At 46.8% G+C, this 16,168-nt stretch overlaps 1 protein-coding gene across 2 annotated transcripts in view; it reads right to left on the bottom strand.

Moving 5' to 3' along the window:
• Window positions 1-964: 964 nt before the first annotated feature.
• Window positions 965-16,168, bottom strand: part of EXOC4 (exocyst complex component 4) — an 871,518-nt gene continuing 856,314 nt past the window's right edge. For both annotated transcript variants that reach the window (XM_002711996.5, XM_070071324.1), the window contains exon 18: window positions 965-1,697. In XM_002711996.5, coding sequence (XP_002712042.3) covers window positions 1,460-1,697 — 238 coding nt within the window. In that variant the 3' untranslated portion in view covers window positions 965-1,459. The remainder of the gene's footprint in view (window positions 1,698-16,168) is intronic.

The following is a 16,168-nucleotide window of genomic DNA, read 5'->3' as shown; positions in this document are numbered from 1 at the left end:
AAGGTTGTTTCCTACAGAGTCAACGTCTTCCTCATCAGGTCTCTGCAGAGATTGGCTGGACTACCTGGAAGGCCATCTTCCAGCTCCACTGTTGCTCTACTCCCAAGTTGCTCTACTGTCTGAACGGACTTCTAACTCAGCCCAACTGTACAACGGTGGGTTTGGGTTCAAGTCCAGTTCCCATAGTCGTTGTTAATAAGGCTGTCCTCTTTGTATAAGTGTATATTGGACCTTATGCATAGCAGCAGTGGGCACTTCTTTGGGTCCCAGGGAATGTATGCTGGCTACAGAATATTAGAGAAAAAAAAATATAAGCCTCCCAAAACATTTTTAATTTTTGTTTTCCCCACCAAGATGGAAGTTGTACCAAGAGGTCTAAGATTCCCAGCCAGCGGGGAATGACACATGACCGTGTGCAGACAAAGGCCTTCTGTGAGTTTTCAAGCTCTACCTCCGTCCATGCGTTGCTGCCTCTGTGTCATGGGAACGGTGGTGAGGGCCAGTGTGCCAGGAACAGCCTCAGCTGCGGGCTGCACAGACAAGCACTGCGGCTGCCCCATCTCCCCTGCACTCAGCCGAGCAGACCTGGGCTGCTCCCCAAGGAGATGGCACCCAAGGGGCTTGCAAGGACAGTAAGTGAGCACCTAAGAACCATTTGCCCCCAAACCATGTTTCAAGGCAGGTGAAAAGTTGTGTAACTATTTTCTCCTAAAACTAGAAGGGGGAAAATTGTGCACAGGGTTGAATCACCTTTCATTCTTCCATTTTCGTCACTAATTTTATGGCGCTTGGTTTTGACACAGCGGGAATAAGACAGAAAGGCAATAAACCAACCTCTAACCCGTGCACTGGCTGTAGAATACTAACTTCTCCCAGGGACTGGGATAAGAGGACTGCTGCATCTTCTTTTAAGCCTCAAAGAGGTTCTGTTTGATTAGGGAAATTTGAGCCAGTAGAGAAACCATTTACTTGAAGTCATTTATTTGATTTTGGCAAGAGGTGGAAAGCAATACACATATTTATTTCATTGACTTGTAAACTGACAAGGTTAAGGGATTACATTTATGTAACAGAAAGCTAGTAAATGGTTTTAGGAAGAGACAAACTTAGTCTGATTTCCAAGGCTGGAATCTTAGCTATGCTGGGCAATAAACAAAACAGGAGTTTTGTAATTGATCCATGGCAGAGCCCACCAATTGGACACAGCCCTCCTACTTGGGCCACTCCAGGCCTCTTGGAATGGACCGCATTGAAGTAACTGTCAGGTCAACACATCCTACAGGGTTCCTACGGGAAGCCAGAACTAAAGGACAAATACCCTCACACCTTGTTCATAAAGCATCAGTGGGAGAAAACTAAGTCGGCTCAGAATATGCCAAGCAACATGCCAGAGAAACAAGTCAGGGCTGAGCAAACCAGAGAGAACCCCGGCCGCCCCCCACCCCCGCCACGCGCCCCATCAGACGGTGGTGATCTTCTTGTCCTTGGTGGCTTGCTTGATGGCGGCCTGCTCGCAGATGATCTCCTTGAGCCGCTGCAGCCTCATGTTCTGGGTGGTCTGGTCGCCCACGCCCGTCTGGCTGCGGTGCAGCAGGGTCAGAGCATGGATGTACTCGAGCTCCGTGTACTTGACGCCCTGGTCCACCACCAGGTTCAGCAGCTCGTCGGCCGTGTTGTACAGCATCTCATAGTACTGTCTGGGGGAGCAAGACAGGACACTGCTCAGCACCTCTGCGCGCTGACCTCAGGAGAAGAAAGAGAAATAGGGTGCAGAACCGAGGAGGGGAATAATCTGGCAGGCACTGCCAATAATTTTTCTCTCCCTTAATCCCCCACTCACTCATGCATTGGGGGCTCTGAGAAACCGATGGTTTCACCTCTGTAAAATGGGATAATTACCGTACCTGCGTCTTGAGGTTATTGGAAGGAATTAAACGAGTAAGTACATAAAGCACTTAGTACAGCACCTAGCACAATTCTAAGTACTCCCTAAACATTCGCTCTTACTAGGAACACGGCAGCGGTGTGTCAACAGTGCTGTGATGAGAGTAGCGATAGGATGTCATGATGAGAAAGACGTGGCTCCTTCCCTCAAGGAGCTCAGACAACCAGGAAAGGTGGCAAAAGGCAGAGAAACAAAGACTGGCACACCGGGCCAGTTCACCTTTGCTGTATATGGGGGAGGGAGGAGGCTGTCACTCCCTTTTCTGAGATAGGAAACTGAAACAGAGAATTAGAGGACTTAGCCAAAGTCACAAGGTCACTGAGTGTCAGGAAACAAACTAGGTTTCTGCCTTCAAGTCCAGCACTGAAGCACTTAGAAGGAGAAGATTCCTGGTGCCACAAGTGAGGTGTGGTTTTGTTTTAAGATTTTAATTCCTTGAGAGGCAGAGTCAGACAGGGAGAGACAGAGAAAGGTTCTTCCATCTGCTGGTTCATTCCCCTAATGGCCACAGTGGCTGGAGCTGGGCCAATCTGAAGCCAGGAGCTTCTTCTGGGTCTCCCACGTGGGTGCAGGGGCCCGAGGACTTGGGCCATCTTCTGCTTTCCCAGGCCATTAGAGAGCTGGATGAAAGGAGCACCTGGGATACGAACCAGCACCTATATGGGATGCTGGCACTGCGGCCAGTGGCTAAGCCTACTGGGCCACAGTGCCAGCCCCACCTGTGAGGTTTAAGTGCCGTGAATTTTTAGCAGAGGACAGAGGGGAGGGTTTGGGGCTAAGGAAGACTTCACATGGAATAAGATATTTTTGTTAGGATTTCAGGAAGGAAAGTCTAGGTGGAAGGAAGGGTAAAAGCAGACAAGAAAAAAGTGACCTGGTTAGCATGGGCAGTGGTGTAAGTGAAGCCACAGGTAGAGTGCTTGAAACCTAGACTTACAGATGCAGGCCTGGTTAAGCCAATAGAGGGTCCCCCAACACAAACACATACACACACACACACACACACACACACACCTCCAAGGCTCTGTGGAGAGAGAGCACCATTCAAAGTCACGCTGCTGGAAGACCAATGTGACAGCAGAATATAGAGTGGCCCGGGAGGGAACTGGCTATAATTCTAGCAAAAAGGCGGGGACTTGGAGAGCCATTCGACGGTGAAGAGTATGCCTGCGATGGGAAAGTGGAGCAGAGTGGCTCTGCAGTGCAGGGAGAAGGTGCAGCTGGGACTCGCTGAAGGGAGAAGGCCAGCACCGGCCATTCCTAAAGCCGACACTGACTACTGCCCCTCAGTGAGCCCTCTGGGATTGCAGGCCACGACCTCGTTGTAGACTGCCCAGGAGGTGTTGTTCAGTACACGCTGGGCCAGCTCTGCTACTACAGCCTGTTGGCTAAAGAACAGAAGAGCCTTCCCAGGGAACCCCTACCCTAAAAGGGGGCTTTGCCAGGATGGAGGGGATAGGACCAGGCAGATAAGTCAACCCAATTCTTGGAGGTAAGAGGATCCTACAGGGGCTGGCGCTGTGGCACAGTGGATTAAAGCCCCAGCCTGCAGTGTCAGCATCCCATATGGGTGCCAGTTTGAGTCTCAGCTGCTCCACTTCCAATCCAGCTTCCTGCTAATGCATCTTGGGAAAGCAGCAGGGAGGATGGCCCAAGTCTTTGGGCACCTGCAAACACATGGGAGACCCAGAAGCTCCTGGATTCAGCTTCGGATTGGCTCGGTTCTGGCCGTTGTGGCCATTTGGGGAATGAACCAGTGGATGGAAGACCTCTTCCTGTCTCTGCTTTCTTTCTCTCTCTTTCTCTGTCTCTCGCTGTTTCAAATAAATACAATAAATCTAAAAATAAAAACAAGGATCCTGCAGATCATCTGGATCAGGAAATCCTGTATTATCGGACTCAGAGCTCGGGGTTTATTTCTTTGTTGTCGGGAACGTCTTTGAAAAACAACAACAAAGGACATCCTATGGAAAAACCCATCTTTTTTTAAATTTATTTTTTATTTATTTGACAGGTAGAGTTAGACAATGAGAGAGACAGAGAAAGGTCTTTTTTCCGTTGGCTCACTCCCCAATGGCTGCTACGGCCAGCGCTGCACTGATCCGAAGCCAGGAGCCAGGTGCTTCTTCCTGGTCTCCTATGCAGGTGCAGGGGCCAAGCACTTGGGCCATCCTCCACTGCCTTCCCGGGCCACAGCAGAGAGCTGGACTGGGACTAGAACCCAGTGCCCATATGGGATGCTGGCCCCGCAGGCGGAGGATTAACCAAGTGAGCCATGGCGTCAGCCCCGGAAAAACCCATCTTTAGGGTAAGGGACACATTCTAGGAACTGCAGAGTACCAAGAACAGCTGGTAAAATGTTATCCGATGGGAATGGTCAAGAAGAGTTTTTGTCTGCTGACATAGTTCCTTTTTCTGTTCTGTTAAACTTCCTTTTCTAATAAACATACTTTTTAAAAAAATTATTTTATTTGAAGGGCAGAGTGACCGACACAAAGAGGAAGAGATCTTCCAACCACTGGTTCGCTTCCCAAATGGCTGCAACAGCCGTGACTGGGCCAGAGCATGTAACTCCGTCGGGGTCCCTCACATGGCTGGCAGAAGCCCATGTACTTGGGCCATCTGCTGCTGCTTTCTCGGGTGCATTAGGAGGGAGGTGGATCAGAAGCAGAGCAGTGGGGGCTGGAACTGGCACTCTGATAAGGCATATCAACATTGTAAGTGGTGGCTTAAGACCCGCTACACCGCTACACCACAACACAGACCCCAACATAGTATTTAAAAAAAAAAGGGAAAAATGAATATGAAAACTGATTTAGGAATCACTATAAAGGGTAACTTTGAATGTGAACAGATGTGCTTTTGTTTAAAAACAAAACAAAACACGGAGCTGGCATTGTGGTGCAGTGGGTTAGGCTGCTCCCTGCAACACTGGCCTCCCATCTGGGTACTGGTTCAAGTCTCGGCTGCTCCACTCTGATGCAGCTCTCTGGCTAATACACCTGGGAAGGCAGTGGAAGATGGCCCAAATGCTAGGTCTCTGACACCACATGGGAGACCTGGATGAGTAAATAAGTCTTAAAAAAAAAAAAAAAAAAAAAAAAAAAAAAAAAAAGACTTGCTGATTTCTCCAAGACAGATGTCTTCCATCTTCTGGTTACTCCCTGAAAGGCTGCAACAGGTGAGGCTTGGCCAGGCTGAAAAAAGGAGCCAGGGGTTCCATGCGGGTCTTCCCATGGGTGATAGGAACTCAAGTACTTGAGCCCATGACCTGCTGCCTCTGAAGGTATGCGGTAGCAGGAAGCTGGATTGGAAGTAGAACTGGGACTCTGATAGGGGAGGCTGGTGTCCCAAGAGGCAGCTTGACCTGCTGCGCTACTAGGCCCACTCCAGAAGTCCTTCCAGTAGAGGGAAATGAACTCTAACCTCCAGAGGTCTAGGTGCCCAGTAAAAGCTGTGGTCGGGAACATTTTTGAGGCTTCATGTTTACTGTGAAACCCAAATGAGCTTTGTGCCCTACTTATCACTGGATCTTCAGGTATTTAGAAGTGGTATTGTAAAGGAGAACTCGATGCTAAAGGGAGATGCATCATGTTTATTCTACGGTTTCACGTGTGCCCCGGCAGCCATGCCTTCCTCTCAGACACTGGTGCCGCCTTTGGAGAAATGAGGCCCTGTGGCATCTAATTCTGTTTCCCTTAGACACAGAGGTAAGGGAGAAAGCTACCTGTTTAGAGAATGCTCTAAGAATATATGTATTTTTGCATTCGGCACTGTGGCATAGCAGGTAAAGCTGCTGCCTGTAGTGCTGGCATCCCACATGGTGCCGGTTCAAGTCCTGGCTGCTCCACTTCCAATCCTGCTCTCTGCTATGGCCTGGGAAAGCAGTAGAAGATGGCCCCCAAGTCGTTGGGCCCCTGCACCCACGTGGGAGACTCAGAGGAAGCTCCTGGCTTGGATCTGCTCAGCTCCGGGTGTTCAGGCCGTCTGGGGAGTGCACCAGCAGATGGAAGACCTCCCTGCCTCTGCCCCTCTGTAACTCTGCCTTTCAAGTAAATACATATATATTTTAAAAAGAACATATGTATTTTTTTGAATTGCTGAAGAACCTGTGTGCAAATCTAGGGTTACCGAATGGAATGAGAGAATTTTAGGGGTCATGATTCTTCGAAAGCTAGGACCTGAAAGCTGTGGTTTCCGGAGTATTGGTTCCTACACTTCAGAGTGCTTCCTTCTGGGGCACCCCAGTCTGGTAGGGAAATCACACACGCATTCCGATCTCCTGCAGCCAGGGACCTACCTACCAGCACCAGAGAGCTACAGCAGCAATAAATGGTTTCTGACGCTTTTCAATGAGAGTAAACCCAAAGAATTGGGTTTCCTGGCCATTATGATGTTGATATTTTCATCATTTATCTTCAGAAATAACATTGGACCCATCAGCTCAGGTGAAATTGGATTTCTTTTGAAAAATCAGATGAACCGTTTCCAGGGATACTGGCTGGTGTTCAGCAGAGACTGCTGTTCCCGTGCTGGGAGCTGACAACACCACAAAGAGGCCTCGCTTTCTGGTCCTGGAGCTTCCAGTGTGAGAAGTGGAAAGGGCATGCCACTTACACCCTCCGTGTCCCAGTGTCCTCTGTGCAAGGAAGACCTTTGTAATCCCCGGACGACACAAGTGGCCTGAGAAACCACGAAGAGCCCTCAAGAGCCCTAGATGAACAATGCCTCAGAATTGCAAAGCAAGTTATTCAACAAAATTGACAGGTAACTGATGGCGTGTTTTCTATAGTTAGGGGGAAAAATTTCCCCATAACCACGATGATGTATTAGATCATAAAGAAATATAAATATTTAAAGACAGAATGAGATTCATTTATCTTTCAGAATGATACCCAGTAGCAAATCTAGTAAATCGGCATAGCAACAGTTAGAGGTAGGGGAAGGGTGCTATCAGATGCCCCAAAGAGAAAACAAGAAAATACAATTAGAATGAGCTTCCATGATAAACACTGACAGACGGAGATGAAATCCTGTAACCCGACAGGGATAAATAATTTATCAGCATTTATTGAGGCCCCAAGAAAAAGAAAGCCTGGTCTTTATTATCAAGCAGGAAAACGGTGGCTGTGGCTTTTGGGGCATCCTGCTTGATACTAGACTTGTCATGCTGCCGCCTGGTTGGGATCAGTGAACACATAGTTGATTGAGACATTTTCAAGTTCATGACTTGCAGAGCGAGTCTCTTCATGGCACATCCTATCCAGGGCCCAACTGCTGGATGTGGGCCACACATTGCATTCTGAAGACCAGAGAGCTTTGGGTGGGCCTGGGGCGTGGAACGCTCTGTGAGGGGCCTTCCTGTGAGTCTCGGGAACCCTTGGCTGTGCCCCTCTGGCCAGCAGTCCCCGGGCTGGGAGCAGAGGGCAGGTGCAGGGATAGAGAAGCAGTGGCCTGATGTGTCCCACAGAGATCTTGTGGCTACAGCCTGGAACATGACTTCCCCAGCACGCTGGTCTGGCGCAGGTGCATCAGTTTATCTTACGTTTGCTTTAAGGACAGACTGCTCTTTCCTGTGGATTTCTTCTTGAAGGTATCATGATAGGACGGTGTCCTGACTTTATCCCCATTGATTCTCTACATTTAGACCAGTAGAGATAGGAAGGGTGTTTTGGTAAGGTGGACGGACCTTTCCAAGGTTTTAAAATAAAGTTTATTTTATCTTTCTTTGGAAATTTAATGTATATGCCATAGAGAAAATATGGGATCCCACAGAATGATTATGGAGAAAGAAGGATGACTCACGTAATTCCATCATAAAGACCCTGCGTCTTGGCATATTTTCTTATGCCCCGTACCTGTCAGGTAGTTAACGGACTTCTTTCTTTTGTCTTGTATTTTTTTTTTTCCTAAGACTTACTCATTTGAAAGGCAGAATTAGAGACAGAGATTGATCGTCCATCTGCTGGTTCACTCCCCAGATGGCTGGGCCAGGCCAAAGCCAGGAGATGGAAACTCCATCCTGCTCTTCCAGGGGGCCCAGCTATGTGGGTGGTTATCCACTCCCTTCCCAGGCACATCAGCAGGGAGCTAGATCAGAAGTGGAGCAGCCAGGACTCACACTGGCACCCATGTGGGATGTCAGGGTAAGGCTGAAACACAATTGCATACTTCGGTAGCTTTCAATGATAAAACTTTGTTTCCTGAGGATAGATTTCTAACAGCAGTAGTGAGAAGCCGAGTGCACTGCATAGGACATTTGGACATGCTGCCAAACTTTTTTTTTTTTTTTTTTTGGCTTTTAATGTTAAGTATGCATGTATGTCTAAACAAATCGTTGATCTCTTTATTCTGAGAATGCTCTTCTGACTTTCAGAGCTCTTCATAAAGGTTCGTAGTCAAGAAACAAAGCATTTGGGTCTCTTCCTCCTTCTACCTCCCTCTTTGACATAATCCACACAAAAGCACGTCTCTGAAAGTGACTGGGAACAGTTTCAGTTCTCCGTAAATTGGGAGAGGAAGCAGCCACGAACCCCAGCTGTCCTCAGGCATGGCAGCTCTCCTTCCGGTGCCCACAGGCGTTCCATAAAGTCTGGGGGTGGGGGTGCCAGGCAAGCCGTGGCTGGGGAACTGTCCAAAGTGCCCAGAGAAAGCTTTGCCATCTGTCTACTTGCTCTCCGTGGAATCAGAGTCCTGGATCTCCAAATGGCAATGTGTTTTTACAGACACAGCAGCGACTGGGTTTTGGGCTCCGTCTTGACTCTGGTAGTGTTAGTGACGCCCAACTTGAAGTGCATCCACGTACTCAACCCTTTGAAATAGGTGCTTCAATTATCTACCTTTTACCGACGAGCGAACAGCTACAGAGTGGGAACAGTCTAAGGCCTCAAAATGAAGGTCTCTATTCCCGCTCCAAAGCTGTCACCACACAGAAATACGTGAACTTGTAAGCAGCAGAAGTACTAATTGCAAAGGATATTTGCATAGCTAATTCGTTTTTTTGGTCGTGATTTTGGAAATATAAGTGAAACGAAATTCCTGCACAACTCATGTCTTCTCTGCCTTCCATTGCAATGGAATGAGTTAGTATTGTGGCTGTTCACAGTTCATTTATAGAGACTTTGCAGCTCTATTTGAATAGCACTGGATTTGATCTGGGAATTAAGTGTTCCAAGTTTAAACTTGAGCACTTAATTCGGGAGTGATAGAATAGACTGTTAGCCTTTTCATTTTTTTTTAACCAAACTTCTGATAACTTTAGAAGAACAGAATAAAATGTTAAATCGTAAATTTTGATACTTTTTCTTATTTTAAATGGTTTAAAGGACTTATTAAAAATGGAAAAATCAGAAGAGCACTGGGCAAGCCTTTTCATTTTTAAAAAAGGTTTAATCACTTTAAAGTCAGAATTATAGATACATCTTCCATCTGTTGGTTCACTCCTCAGGGCTGGGCAAGGCTGAAGCCAGCAGCTTCATCTGGGTCTCCCGCGTGGGTACAGGGCCCCAAGCACTTGGAACATCTTCTGTTGGTTTCCCAGGCACATTAGCAGGGAGCTGGATTAGAAATAGAGCAGCTGGAACTTTAACCAGTGCCCAGTGGGATGGTGGTGCTGCAGGCGGCAGCTTAACCCACTGTGCCACAGCACAAGGCCCTAGCCTTTTGATTTTGTCACCTCTCTTTAGTTCTCTTTCTTGCCCCTCCAAGATAAGGGATGAGGCAACCTTTCCTTCCAGATGGGGGCTGCCCTTACGATTCATTACTTCCTGGTGGTGATGTTGGGGGGGGGGTGCGGTAAGTATTTTCATGGCAAAGACTTTGTCTTCTACTTCTTCCTGAAATAAACCCAGCATTACTGTCAACAAGAGAATTAGGTGCTGAGGCTGACTTCTGAAATTTAAGTTTGAAAGGAAGAAAAACTGGTCTGGATATAACTTAATATTGACTGTACCTACCCAGATTATTTTTAGTGATTAGTCGAGTATCTTTTATCCAAAATGATTGGAACCAGAAGGATTTCAGATTCTGGAGGATTTGCCTGTACATATGACATACCTTGGGGATGGGACCCATGTCTAAGCACAAAGTCTTTTATGTTTCTTATACACATAGCCTGAAGGTAATTTCGTTTTAAAATAATATTATTTTATCTGGAAGGCAGAGTTACAGAGAGGGAGAGTCACAGAGCAATCAATTGATTGATCTTCCTTCTGCTGGTTCACTCCCCAAACAACTTCAATAGCCAGGACAGGGCCAGGCTAAAGCCAGGAGCCCAGAATGCCATTTGGGCTCCCACATGGGTGATAGGGACCTAAGTACCTCTGCTACCATTCACCACCTCCCAGACACATAGGAGGGAGCTGGATCAGAAGTAGAACAGCAGAGACTTGAACTGGCACTCCGATATGGGATGCCAGCACCACAGGCAGTGGTTTAACCTGCTGTACCGCGACACAGGCAACTTTACAGAATATTATTGGTGAGCTTGTGTTTTGACTGTGATCTGTCACGTGGGGCAGGCATGGAATTTTCCACTTGGGCCATTTTAGTGCTCACAAAGTTTTGGATTTGGAAGCCCTTCAGAATTTGTATTTCAGCTTAGGGGTGTTCAGTGCAGTTGGTTTAATTTGAGCATTCAAAACCCAGTGACAGATGGGTCAGGAAATTCTAGGGGTGAAACCTCCAACCCCTGTTGACTCTGTCCATGCATGTACATACGATAATAAGCGTGGAAATGGAAAGAAAGGAAAAGACCTGAATAATCCATAAACTAGATAATCACTCCAAAAATTGAGAGTTGGGTAAAGCTAAAAGACTTAGAGAAGTACGTACTCAAGAGATGACTAAGCTCAGATTCCGGTCATGTGTTTCCTTCCCCCCTCATGCTGGTGGCTCTTTGACTGTTTCCACCATGAAAGTCCGGTTACAGCAGATACCATTTAAGCACTGGCAGTTTTGGACTTTAAAACCCTTACAGCACCTGCTGCCTGCTCATCCTTTGACATAATGGGGTGTCCATCAGAACCAGCTGATGCTGAGTTTTCCCAAGACTCCTGGCTTCAGATCGGCGCAGCGCGCCAGGCATAGCAGCCATTTGGGGGGGTGAACCAATGGAAGGAAGACCTTCCTCTCTGTCTCTCTCACTGTCTAACTCTGCCTGTCAAAACAACAACAACAACAAAAACAACAAAAACCACCTAGCTCAGACATCTGTTAGGTCACCCACCTTCCTCCTCTTTGAAGTGACACACCACCAGCACCCATGGCACTGAACTTGAAGGGCAGTCGCATGCTAGCCTGGCTCTGATCACCACCACGCTTCAGCTGTGTCTCCTGGGGAGGGGTTGACCGTCACAGTCACTTGTGTTCCCTCCTCTCAGGAGGCCAGCCTGACGTTCTCCACAGTCAGGAGCAGCCTGAGCACGCTTTGTTTCTCTTCGGAAGAAACAACCACTCACAGCTAAGGAATCCCTCCGAGACGTCCCCACTGCGATTCCGTGGAGACACAACCTCAAGCTTGGCTACAGTCACTTTTGAAACGGGGAGAAAATTTCATTTTGTTGCCTTGGCTAGCAACTTCGCTCCCCACCTTTGGGAGACATTCAACATTTATAAATATCCATGGTTGAAATTTCCTCTTCAACAACTTAAAGGATTTGTATGTCACTCTCTGCCACATCAGATAATTTTTTAAATTAAGTTTTCTATGATGGGGCTGGAGGGAGATCTGCATTTTAAATTCAGAACAATTAAAACTGTGTCTCTCTGGTCTGGCACTGCCTTTGGTCAAAGCCCATTTGTATGAATAATTATTCAGTCCATTAAGAAGTCTGCTCAACTCCTTCTCCCATTTTGAAGGTTTTAATAAATATTGATCAGGCACGTTTCTGTTTGCACTTGCCAAAGCAATTCTGATGGGTTCATCTTCTGATGTTATCAAATAATGAAATATGAAAGAGTGAATAGAATTACCCTCTTGTTCTGTGATTTTTTATTTAGGTCCTTCATTTTACTTTCATAATTGTGTTTGTCTCATACTTCTATAAATGCTCTTTTGATTATCTAAAGGTGAACCCGGGTTAAGGAGAGCTGTGCTGTACTGAATATCACTTGAGAGTCTTTCCAATTAAAAAAAAAAGTGTATTGAGTATCATTTCAGGGAGTCATTTCAATTTTTAAAAATGATTATCTAATACCATACGTTGACACAAAGCTACATACTGCTTACCACACTGTCTATTACCTGTATTTCCTGGGCTGGTAGTGTGGGAGACAACTGCTGAGAGCGCTGAGTAAGGTATACTCAGAGGCCCTCGGCTCTTTCGGTTCTAAGTAATGAAATGGACAGGATTTCTTCCAAGGGGAGCCTAATGTTCTCAGCGATGCTTAGGAAGTGCCAACAATAACAAATGTTAACATAACTCAGACAGGCACATTCCTTGGCTTCAAGAAGCTTCTTCATTTAGGTCCCCCTCTCAGCCCCCACGAGCCCAGTGCAAGCCCAGGTCAAAAGTGCCCCAGGCATGAGGCAAATGTTATAAAGCAGAACAAAATTGGGGCTTGCCAGGGTGCCTACCATCCTGCTCCCATTCCTGGGGTCTTGAGGAAGAAGAGCCGGAAGGGGCTGCTCCTCGTTCGGAACAGAGCTAGTGATGGGCTGGGGAAGCACAAGGGTACTGGTGTTAGGGTTCTGTGCTTCCAGAGAGTCTGCCCTGGGCAAGGCCTGCACTGCAGGGCTGTGATGGGAAAACACGCTCAGCGGAGCATCCTGCCGACGAGGCCAAGGGAGTGGGTTGATCCTGCCCAAGTCCTGTTCTCAGTTCTGTTCTTGGCTCACTTCTCGTCCCTAGCCGGGAGGGGCCAGGTGGGCTGAAGGAGAGTTCACTGCAATCCATGCATGCTGCTGGACTGCTATTCAGCTATCAACTGGCTGTGTCCTTCAAACTCCCACTCCTGACCTTTTGGTCCTAGTTAATGAGAGCAGTCCACCTCTTGAAATTTAGATGGGATTTTTCTACTTTGCTGAGACAAAAGACCACATCTTTTAGGCCTGAAGGGCCAGAAAAGAAGAAAGTTTGGCAGAGGAACAACAACAAAAAAATCTGAATTATTGGAAAAGTGTGAGCATATGCAAATCAGCAAGTCCCAAAAAGCAGATACTTGAGTGTGTATTAACTAAGCCCTTAGGTTATTTCTGAAAGAGAATAAGCCTAAATAAACCACAGCTACCAAATGGGCCACCTGAGATTGACATACACGTGACTCAGAAGGGATGTCAATTAGAAAAATAATGGACTAAATAGGAAGAAGCTAATGGAAGTATGCACAGTATCCAGCAGGGTTTAATTAAAGACCCAAACACTCTGACAAACGTGATGGATAGCTTGGGTAGCAGTGTGAATTTGGTGGATGAAAAAGACCACTGTGGCTGATATATATTTGGATGTCAGTGAACCATTTGATACATTGCCTCTAAACAAAATATAACCAACAAAATGAATTTATTCTGAATGGCTACCCATGAAAAGACAGAGGCTGAAAAACAACAAGTAATGATAGAGGCAAATCAACCAACTCGGAGGAGACAGCATCTGGTGAACGCTAAGGACGCGGGCTTTATGACTGATCTTCTTTAATACTTTCATTAACGTGCAGGAGGGTACAGAGAGGAGCGGGAAGGGCAAATGTTAGTGAACGTGGGAGGGCCGGGAACAGCAGCAAAAAGGAGAAATAATACCAAGGGCTCCAGAGAATGGAGAATTACGGGAAACAGATAATGAAAGCAGATTCGTCTTAGAAAAACCCACAAAAATTTGAGAGAAATCCTTACCTCCTCTATTCAATATTTGAGAGAAACAGGACTGGGTGAAATTGTACATGGGGTCTGGGAGTGAGGACCGTGGGACAGGAGCATTTTCTTATTTCTTATAAAAAAATAAAAAGTACCAGTTACAGAGCAAGGAAGTGATGATAATCCTGTCTTTGTTGTACTTCGTAGTGCTTTTTTGGTTTTATACCGAACGTCAAATGAAAGAAAATACCATGAAATGGGATTAAAGGGACAGGGGGCTTGGAGGAAAGTAGAAGATTAAAAGAGATCCAGTTCAGTTTCTGCTCTAACGTCAGCTTATCAGTAAGTGAGGTTTTCCCTGACCACCTTATTTAAAGTGATCCCTGCTCCATCCTCGCCAAGCTTTCTCCTTTTCCTTAGCTGTAGTTTTCTTCCTGGCGTTCATTTCCATCTCATATAATTCCAAGTATATCTTATTTTTTAAAAATATTTTAACAATTTATTCATTTGAGAGAGTGAGCTTCCATCTGTTGGTTTAGCCCCTAAATCCCTACAATGGCGAGGCCAGGCGGGGACAAACATGAGAGCTGAGGACGCTTGAGTGGCAGGAAGCCAGTGACTCGAGCCATCACCTACTGCATCAGGAGCTGGAGGCAGACCGAGAACCCAGGCCACTCTGATGTGGGACACAGGTGTCTTAACCCATGACTTAAATGCTAAGGGGCTGGCCTTCAGCCTCCACCTGCCACAATGGCTTCCCATATGAGTGCCAGTTTGTGTCCCAGCTGCTCCACTTCCAATCCAGCTCTCTGCTAATGGCCTGGGAAAGCAGTGGAAGTTGGGTTCTTGGGCCCCTGCACCTGTGTGAGAGACCCAGAAGAGGCTCCTGACTTGGGACCAGCCTAGCTCCGGCCATTTGGGGGAGTGAACCAGCAGATGGAAGACCTCTCTCTCTGTCTCTCCCTCTGTGACTCTGCCTCTCAAATAAATAAATCTTTTTTTAAAAAATTGCTAAGCCAGATGCCCACTCCCGAAATTCATTGTAACTTGTATTTTGTATGTGCATATATACACAGCACGACAGTTAAGATCATGGACTCAAGAGCCAGTGGTCTAGGTTCCAATTCCAGTTCCGCCTTTTACTGCATTGTAATTCTCTGGGCAATTTATTAATCTTTGTGAATCCTCATCTGAGAAGAAGAAATCCTCATATGAGGTTGTTAGAAGGCCTAGAGGCCGGCGCTGCGGCTCACTAGGCTAATCCTCCGCCTGCAGTGCCGGTACCCCGGGTTCTAGTCCCGGTCGGGGCACCGGATTCTGTCCCAGTTGCCCCTCTTCCAGGCCAGCTCTCTGCTGTGGCCCGGGAGTGCAGTGGAGGATGGCCCAAGTACTTGGGCCCTGCACCCCATGGGAGACCAGGAGAAGCACCTGGCTCCTGCCTTCGCATCAGCGCGGTGTGCCGGCTGCGGCGGCCATTGGAGGGTGAACCAACAGCAAAGGAAGACCTTTCTGTCTGTCTCTCTCTCTCTCACTGTCCACTCTGCCTGTCAAAAAAAAAAAAAAAAAAAAAAAAAGGCCTAGAGCATGCAGAGCAGTGGTTGCCTACAACAAGGTGGTGTAAGCATTGAGTCCACAGATAAGCATCTGCCTCCTGCTCTGTGAGCTCAGGGCTGGGGTCTGCTTTGTTCTCTGCTGTTCTGAAAAGAGGGCATCTTCATTTGTACAATGGGGTTAGTAAGTCAGCACTGACCATTAGATCTGAGGATTACAGGAAGCAACATGGCAGAATACCTGCTGTGTTAGAAGGCTAAAAAGAAGAAAAGAAGAGGTAGCTTTGATCAAACACTGCAGGTGGAATATGCCTTATCTGAAATGCTTGGGACCAGAAGTGTCTTGGGTTTCATATATTTCCAGGTCCTGGAATATTTGCACAGACATATGAGATATCTTGGGAATGGGACTCAAGTGTAAATGCAAAATTTTTCTTTCCTATGTGCCTTATGCATAGAACTTGAAGGTAATTTTATACAATATTTTTAACAGTTTGCACATGTAGCAAAGTTTATGTACATTGAGTCATCAGGCTTGTGTCATGTCAGTGCTCAAAAAGTTTTGGATTTTGAGGCATTTCAGATTTCCAGATGAGGGATGCTCACCTGTCCTACAAGTGTGTGCTGTACACTGGCCCTGGGGCACGCCTGTTTGATCTCTTTGAACCTTCATTTCCCCACATTTGCGTGCTCCGCACTGAAGAGTGTGTGTATGTGTGTTTGTGTTTAATCCTTCCTCTTGACTCAGAAAACAGTTTCTTTTCTTCTTTGTTTCCTGAGGTTAACCTGTGCTGTCGACCCCAATGCTTCTAATGCCTTCGGGGCTCTGTTGGACTTCTGCTTTTAATTCTTGCGTCTGTCTCGTATCTTCCTCTTCTTGCT

Source organism: Oryctolagus cuniculus, chromosome 3 (assembly GCF_964237555.1).
Source record: "Oryctolagus cuniculus chromosome 3, mOryCun1.1, whole genome shotgun sequence".
Classification (NCBI taxonomy): Eukaryota; Metazoa; Chordata; class Mammalia; order Lagomorpha; family Leporidae; genus Oryctolagus; species Oryctolagus cuniculus.
This window is presented reverse-complemented; position numbering and strand designations above follow the sequence as displayed.